The following is a 7,663-nucleotide window of genomic DNA, read 5'->3' as shown; positions in this document are numbered from 1 at the left end:
TGTGTCTTACAACAAAAAAAAAGTAATAAATATTCAATTGCATCTATTTTTTCATGTTGCACATTAACGTGTTGAAGGGCATTAAATAGATTTCTCAGGCTGTTTGACTTTTTTATGTCACTTAGATGAAAGATGCCAGTTTTTATTGTCTGACCTCGTACATTTAACTGTTGTACTTTATATCATCAGAAAATCCTTTCAGAAAGCTTCATACATAAAAACTTTGCAAAAGTTGTTTGCATATTCTTTTATTTTATGTTTTTATCTTTGCTCGACGCCCTGGATATTGTTTTTACTCCTGTGAATTTGTTTGTGTATGCAAATTATATAACCCAAAGAATATTCCCCTGATTTTGAACAAAGTTCTTTTTTATAAAGATCTGGTGTTCCTAAAAAACTAACTGATTAATTACAATTTGGTAAATGGATCTTAAAGGCCAAAGTCACACTAAGGCAATCACTTTCGTTACAATGGTAACGAAATGGAATTTTCTAAATTTAAAAAACATGGTAATTTAAATATGTCTACATTTTTTAGAGTTTGGAATGGTGTATATACATTATATTGGCTACTGCAAAAGTTTAAGACATTGTGTAGAAGGGCTTACACCTTATGAATGACTTTCTGTATTATATTATTTTTTATATTTCATTAAATTTAGAAAAAAATACTATTTTTCAGAAAATAAGTTGCAGAACAAGTTGATTATTGTGTTACGATCACATTAAAAACATTTCTGAGTGACAAGCATATACTGCTTGTTTGGAATATGTGCGTTTGGTTCTTATTCAGGCTCTATTGCATATAGTAAGGTATGCCACAGATTTTACATAGATGACATGAGGGGTGATATCATTATTTCGTAATCAAAATTTAAATATCAATTTTATTTAATGAACTGCTCGTTATTCTGTAGACTGAAACACTTCAAAAGACTGATTAAACTGTCTCGTTTTTATGTGCTAGTACATACCAATTTATTAAAAACGATATAAGCCTAAATCAATAATTGAAGACCCAAAGATACGCGATTTTTGGAGAATAGAATCAAATTTTAATTCTACCACATTTATTGTGGTTATTAGCTAATATTTTGCATTATTTTTTAGTGAAATATCCATGCTTTTTCATTCTTATATTTAAAAACAAGTTGCCAAACAATACCTGAAAAGGATTAAGTCAACACTAACGTCGTCGACTATCTTTTTTATATCTTTGTTTGACCCGCTCTACATTTCTTCAGTACGTTTTCTATCACATTACTGTTTCACAGCACTAACGTTTGAAATGCTACAACACAAACTTCCTATTTCAATAAACAACTTTCACAAATATGAAACAACTGGAGTTTGATAGTGCTATTAACATCTCAAGATAATCTGACTTGTTTTTGTTTCCTGAGATGAACTAAGGTGGAAACCATCTGTTTCTTAAACAGACAAAATAAATTATTTTGTGAATAGTACATATATCTAATTTGCAACAAAAGCTTCGTTGATAGAAAACCAACAATTATGACAGATAAATTATAATCGTAATATTTGTTTTAATATCGTAATATTATTTGCTTGTTTCTCGTTTAAAACAAAGTTACAAAGTGTTCCTGACTCGCTGATTTGAGCCTCACCATGGTATTCAGAGCCATCATTAACCTGATTCTATATACTAAAGTATCAACTTATCTATAAGAGTCGGAAACAACACCAGATTTGTTTATTTTTGACGTCTCATCCGGACTCTTGCTCTCATTCTGGGACAAGAAACTAAAGTTCGAAAGCTTGGCGACATCCTTAACAATACAAATATAGTACAGATAAGCCTAATTAGCAAATTGTTTTTTTTTTACTTAGAAATGACAATAAACTGATTTTTTTTATTATAACGGTTACCTTGACAAACACTTAGGCTTTCGGTTACTTCAAAGAATCTCGATTATAAAATATTCTATTTTTAGAATTTCAAAAGGTAGTTGCTTCACACTTTAATGAATACAAACTGTACGAATCATAAAACAATATTACTTTTAGGTTACATTATAAAACAGGGAAGTTATAAGTATTTCAATCGATCGTGGTTTATTTCGTGACAGGTATACTTGGTGATTGGTTTACACTTTCGGTATAAGAGTTCCTAAATAAATTAGTTGTGAAATTTTTCGTAAGAAACATTTGTAGGAAAATTACACTAGAAAATGAGGCCTAGAAAGGTGGTATTGTATGTATATGATTGGAATACCTGGAATATATTGTAGTCAGGCATGGAGTAGTTACAAGTAAAAAAAAAAAGAAAAATAACTTAAAGTTGTAATTTTTGTTATGCATTGTTGTTATGCAAAGGAGTGAGTCATGTATCCCGCTGCAATGCTTTATGGATTTTAAACGGCGGTCATTAAACAAAAGGTGTGTGATAAATAGCCCACACACAAATGTTTTTCTCCACGTGAACAACATTAATTGTCCTAGCAATTTAAAACACTTAACATTCTTAAAGTCTTATTAATACAAGCAATAATGTCTTAGAGCTAATCCATCTAATTAGCTCTTATGACAAATAAGTAAATTATAAAACAAATTTTATTTAGGACTGATCATAATAGTATTTTTTTTAGAACAGTATAAATACTTTATAATTAATCGTACAAAAATCAGACTTCACTTTTAGTTACTTCTGTGTATACATATATGTGGATGGCACATTATTTTTAAGTTTTCATATAATAATTATTTTAGACTTGATGAATAATACAACAGTTGTATTCAACCATCTAATTCATTATGGGGAGCGTACTTGTTACTTGTTACATCAGCCGTAAGATTTCTTGGTTAAAACCTTTCGTTTGTTAAGTTTCAGTGAATTGTGTTTTAGAAAAGTAAGAAGATACTGAAAGTAAACAAAAACAATAAGTTTAATTCAAGCAATAAAAAATACAATATCTGTTATTACTATAAGTGCTTATTAGGTACATGCTACCTTTGAGTTCCATATTTATCAAAAATGCAAAGATTAGCTTAGAGGGCTAAGAGATAATCAACAAGAAAGGACTTGAAACCCAAACCTTGAGTTGTACACTAGCAAGTGAAAAGCGTTGTTTAATAATGATGACCTCCACCATGCCCTTGACCAGAAGTAACAACCTTTACTACACCAGGAGAAGCAAATGCTAATGCAGAACCTCCACCAACACCACCAGAAGAATAACCACCGCCAAATTTATGAGAGGAATAACCTCCACCAATACCAGAAACTGCGTGACCGCCACTTAAACCCGTACCCGGGTGTCCACCAACAAAGTTAACAGCAGAACGACCTGCCCCAAAACCAACACCAGAACGACCACTACCAAAACCTACGCCAGAACGACCACTACCAAAACCTACACCAGAACGACCACTACCAAAACCTACACCAGAACGACCACTACCAAAACCTACACCAGAACGACCACTACCAAAACCTACACCAGAACGACCACTACCAAAACCTACACCAGAACGACCTCCCCCATAACCTACGGCATGACGACTCCCACCAAAAGCAGTAACTGAGCGACCACCACCTAGACGACTACCAGGGTGGCTGGTGTAACCTGGAGCAGCATGTACAAGATTAGATGTGGGAGCACGAACTTGGGCTAATGTATTTTGTACAACAGCGGCTGGAGGCTCCTCAGCAGTAATACTAACATCAGCTGGATTCTGGTTTGCTGTACCGGGTTCATTAGTCTTGACGTTCGCGGTAAAACCATTTCCGTCAGCTTGGTATTGTACCCATCTATAAACTCCATAAGGGTCAGTGTAACCATAAGTTCCAACTACAGTTCCGCTGCCATCACCACTTTCCCACCTGCTCAAAGTTGTTCCTAAATCGTCTTGAACATCATATCCAAAATCATAAGGTTTAGGAGATTCCTAGATAAATAAATAAACATGCATTTGAAATATCTCATTCAAATTATGTAGAATACAGTAGATCTGAAATAAAAAATATCTTGATTTATTTGCATATTTAAATAAACAACTGCGTGACTCGATAACATGTTCTATAACCTAAGGGTACAGTAAAAGAAGGTGGCTAAGGCGCTTGATTCGCAACTTGCAGGTTATGGTTTCGAAACTCTTCACCGTAGAACCTTATTCTTACTGTCGAGAGGCGTTATAATGACTAGTTTATTGGAGTAGCTTAAAAATTGGTGGTGTTGAGCAGATTTATTTTTCCCTTTTTTATCATTTGTATATTAGGGACAGATGGCGCAGATGGTCTCGAATAACTTTGCGCAAAACTGAACAAACCATAAAATAAATAAAGGATTATTTTTCTTAATTCTATGAAAAACGTGAGAAATTTACGCTTTACCGTACTTGTTACCGTACGAGGAGTTTCAATAATATATACACATTTTTTTTAGAACTTTAAGTAAATTTAACTTTTTGTAGATAACAATAAAGCCCTGCTTGGCCAGGTGGGTTAAGGTGTTCAACTCGTAATCTGAAGGTCATGAGTTCAAATTCCCGTCGCACCAAACATGCGGGCGTTATAATGTTACAGTCAATCCCATTATTCGTTGGTGAAAGAGTAGCCCAAAAGTTGGCGGTAGGTGGTGATAACTAGCTGCCTTCCCTCTAGTCTTACACTGCTAAATTAGTGATGGCTAGCGCAGATAGCCCTCGAATTGCTTTGCGCGAAATTCAAAAAACAAACAAATAGATAACAATAAGTTACTTACGTCATAAATAGGTTGGCTTTGGTAATGGTTAACTAAAGCAAGGCAACATTTAGCAGTAAAGAAAAGTACCAACACCTGAAATAATATGAAATGGATATCGTTATTACAATTATATTTCTATTCAACATGTCTAATATACATAATTTCTATTAAACGTTAAAAGACTCAATACAATCACAATCTTTTAAGTAGCCCATGTTTTCAACTTCATACTTATTAGCGTGAAAATTTCCTAGACTAAAGAGTTTCTTATACACCACAAGTATTGAGATTGGTAAGTAAACATGACCTTAAAATAAAACTGTTCTCAAGAATATTTAAAAAAAAATATTAGCGTGCCAGACAACCTTTTAATCAATTCTAGGTTGAAAAATTGTATGGTATCTTCCAGACAACGTTTTGATCACTTTTAGCTTTAAAGATTATATATCTTTCAGACAACGTTTTGATCACTTTTAGCTTTAAAGATTGTATATCTTCCAGACAACGTTTTGACCACTTTTAGCTTTAAAGATTGTATATCTTCAAGACAACGTTTTGACCACTGTTAGCTTTAAAGATTGTATGATGTCTTTCAGTCAACATTTTTTATCACTTCAAACACTTTAAGAGTTGTGTGTGAAAGTGAGCAAATCACTTGTCTGAGAATGGTTTCCAGATAAATTATATTTGAGTCGCTGAAGATTATCTTATGCTAAAACCAGTAAGTTTATCTGTTCATAGTTAACATCGAAAAAACATGTAAATGCATTTGTATGTTGGAAAATCCACTGAAAGAAACTCGTAAATGTTTCTGAATTTTGTATTCACTAATAAACTTTAAAGTTACCTGTAACAAATACATTGAATAATAACAAATGCAATAAAAAACTTATTTGATCATACAGAGAGACAAACTGTATAACGACCGTTAAGTACATTTATCTCACTTCAATGAAATTTTTTGAGAAATCTCTTGAATACAAATACAGATTCATTCATTTTTTGTTCAGTCAGAGAGAAAGAAAGAAAGACCCACACACATATGTGCGAATGATTCATTTAATGGTTCATAAATTCAGACAGTCCTGAACGAAACCACTAAATTGGTTTGCTTCTGTATTTTATCAAAGTAAAATAACAGTAAAATTTACGAGAAGTGATAAACATTTCTCTTGTCAGGTTTAACAGGATTCATTAAGTCCGAGTTTGAGCTTGTTCAAAGATGCAAAGATAAAATCGAATGTTGAAAATAGGTGTACACAGTCTTCCAAACCTTTCAAGAAGAATTATAGATTTACCCATTTCTTAATCTAATTAAGAGACCTGTTTAATGAAGAATTTCGCAGTAAACTTAATTATTTTAAATGCAAAAAAGATATTCTTAAACTCATTTTAAATCATGAAAATTAAAATAAATGTAATCTTTCTTTTTCTCAAAACCTAAGACTCAAAGGTTTTTAGTTATTTTATTCATAAAGCGTACTTTTAAGTTGGAACTGTGACGAGAGACCCACAAATTGAACAAAGTGTTTAGATCCATCTTAAGTGCTTTAAAGAATAAATGTAAACCTAAAAACACTTCTGTACATTAGCATGTCGTCGAATACAAACGTAAGCATCCCGAAACCGATAATGTTAAAAGTAAACTTCACTGACAAACTATTGTTACCACATTTTGTGGAAGATCATTGGGTTACTTAAGTTTTTGTACATTGATTACAATAAATAAAATCAGTTCATTGTGTTAATGTTTATTTCTTATAAATTTAAACCATTGTTATCAGAAGGAAATGCATGGTAGGTAAACCATTTTCATTCTTTAACATTCACTTTTGGACTAATGCATCAGGTCTTTAGTCACATATGCTATGTTTAAAGATATAGCACTAGTCTCAAGTGATTTAAGTACAAAATTTAAGACATTTCAACTAATTTTTGTTCCAAATCAATGGTTTCGAGAAGCATTTTCTAAAGTAGGTATATTTATATATGTATACACTATGTTCACAACTATAAATAAAACTTACCTCTTTCAAGAACATTTGGACAGATGATACGTACTGATCTGTAACTAAAGATTTTAAATGTGTTTAATACAGATAAATATAAACAGGCATTCGTTTATTAACTGGAAAACTGAACTGATTCTATGTTTTTCGCAACTCCTTTTATACCCATCTGTCCCACGCCCATCTGAAAACATCACCTCACTAAAATTTAGACCATCTTTGTTTGATGTCAAATTCCAACGTGATTTCTTCAACTAATTTCATAACTAAAAACTAACCGAATTCTATTATCTATATAAACGCCCTGGCCTCCTTTAGCTTTCTTAGCTAACTAAATCGTCTAACTTTATGATGTATGACACTTACGATTCAACAAAAAAATTCAAAATTATTTACAATTAAGTAGATCACTGCGTGAGGATGAAAAGAAAGATTTCTGTCCTCAGGCAAATGTGAGATGACCGACCACACCTTTCAAGTCAAGAGGACAAGTAAATCACGTTGTGAGAAATGTGAACCTAGTTGGAAATAGTTCAACGTAATTGTGCTTGTTTTGTAAGTAAATCAAATAATCTAGTATTAAAGTAATCATCCTCCGGTGAGACAGCGGTAAGTTTATGGACTTGCAGCGCTAAAATCTGGGGTTAGAATCCCCGCAGTGAACAAAGCACATAGCCCAACGAGGCTAGCTCTAAAACAAACAGAAACTCACGTAATAAGCAAGTAATGATAGCTATATCTTTGAAAACTGATATGTAACATTTTTAACTGGATTAAATGTCCTGGAAATTAAAATTGACTTTAGGTTTAACTTTAATTGAGAATAAACCATTAATATAACGTGTAAATAAGTCAAATGATTTCCAACAATTTGACAGAAAGCAACCAATACACGAGCCAAAATGATTTTTTAATGATTAAGTAAAGTTCTTGAGTGTTTGTTCCATA

At 32.4% G+C, this 7,663-nt stretch overlaps 1 protein-coding gene across 1 annotated transcript; it reads right to left on the bottom strand.

Annotated features, from left to right (window-relative positions):
- Positions 1–2,888: 2,888 nt before the first annotated feature.
- On the bottom strand, positions 2,889–6,840 carry LOC143250638 (uncharacterized). Its single transcript, XM_076501499.1, has 3 exons — positions 6,734–6,840; positions 4,725–4,799; positions 2,889–3,909 (listed from the first exon to the last, which is right to left on the bottom strand). Exons 1-3 carry the CDS (start codon positions 6,746–6,748, stop codon positions 3,091–3,093), a joined length of 909 nt encoding a protein of 302 aa, XP_076357614.1. The 5' UTR covers positions 6,749–6,840; the 3' UTR covers positions 2,889–3,090.
- Between the last annotated feature and the right edge of the window lie 823 nt (positions 6,841–7,663).

The sequence above is a fragment of the Tachypleus tridentatus genome, chromosome 5 (assembly GCF_004210375.1).
Source record: "Tachypleus tridentatus isolate NWPU-2018 chromosome 5, ASM421037v1, whole genome shotgun sequence".
In the NCBI taxonomy this organism is placed as follows: domain Eukaryota; kingdom Metazoa; phylum Arthropoda; class Merostomata; order Xiphosura; family Limulidae; genus Tachypleus; species Tachypleus tridentatus.
This window is presented reverse-complemented; position numbering and strand designations above follow the sequence as displayed.

Excerpts from the sequence above, each read along its gene's own strand:
- LOC143250638 (XM_076501499.1), bottom strand. Across the intron at positions 3,910-4,724 it reads AAAGCCAACCTATTTATGAC|GAATCTCCTAAACCTTATGA; the intron begins GTAAGTAACTTA and ends TTATTTATCTAG.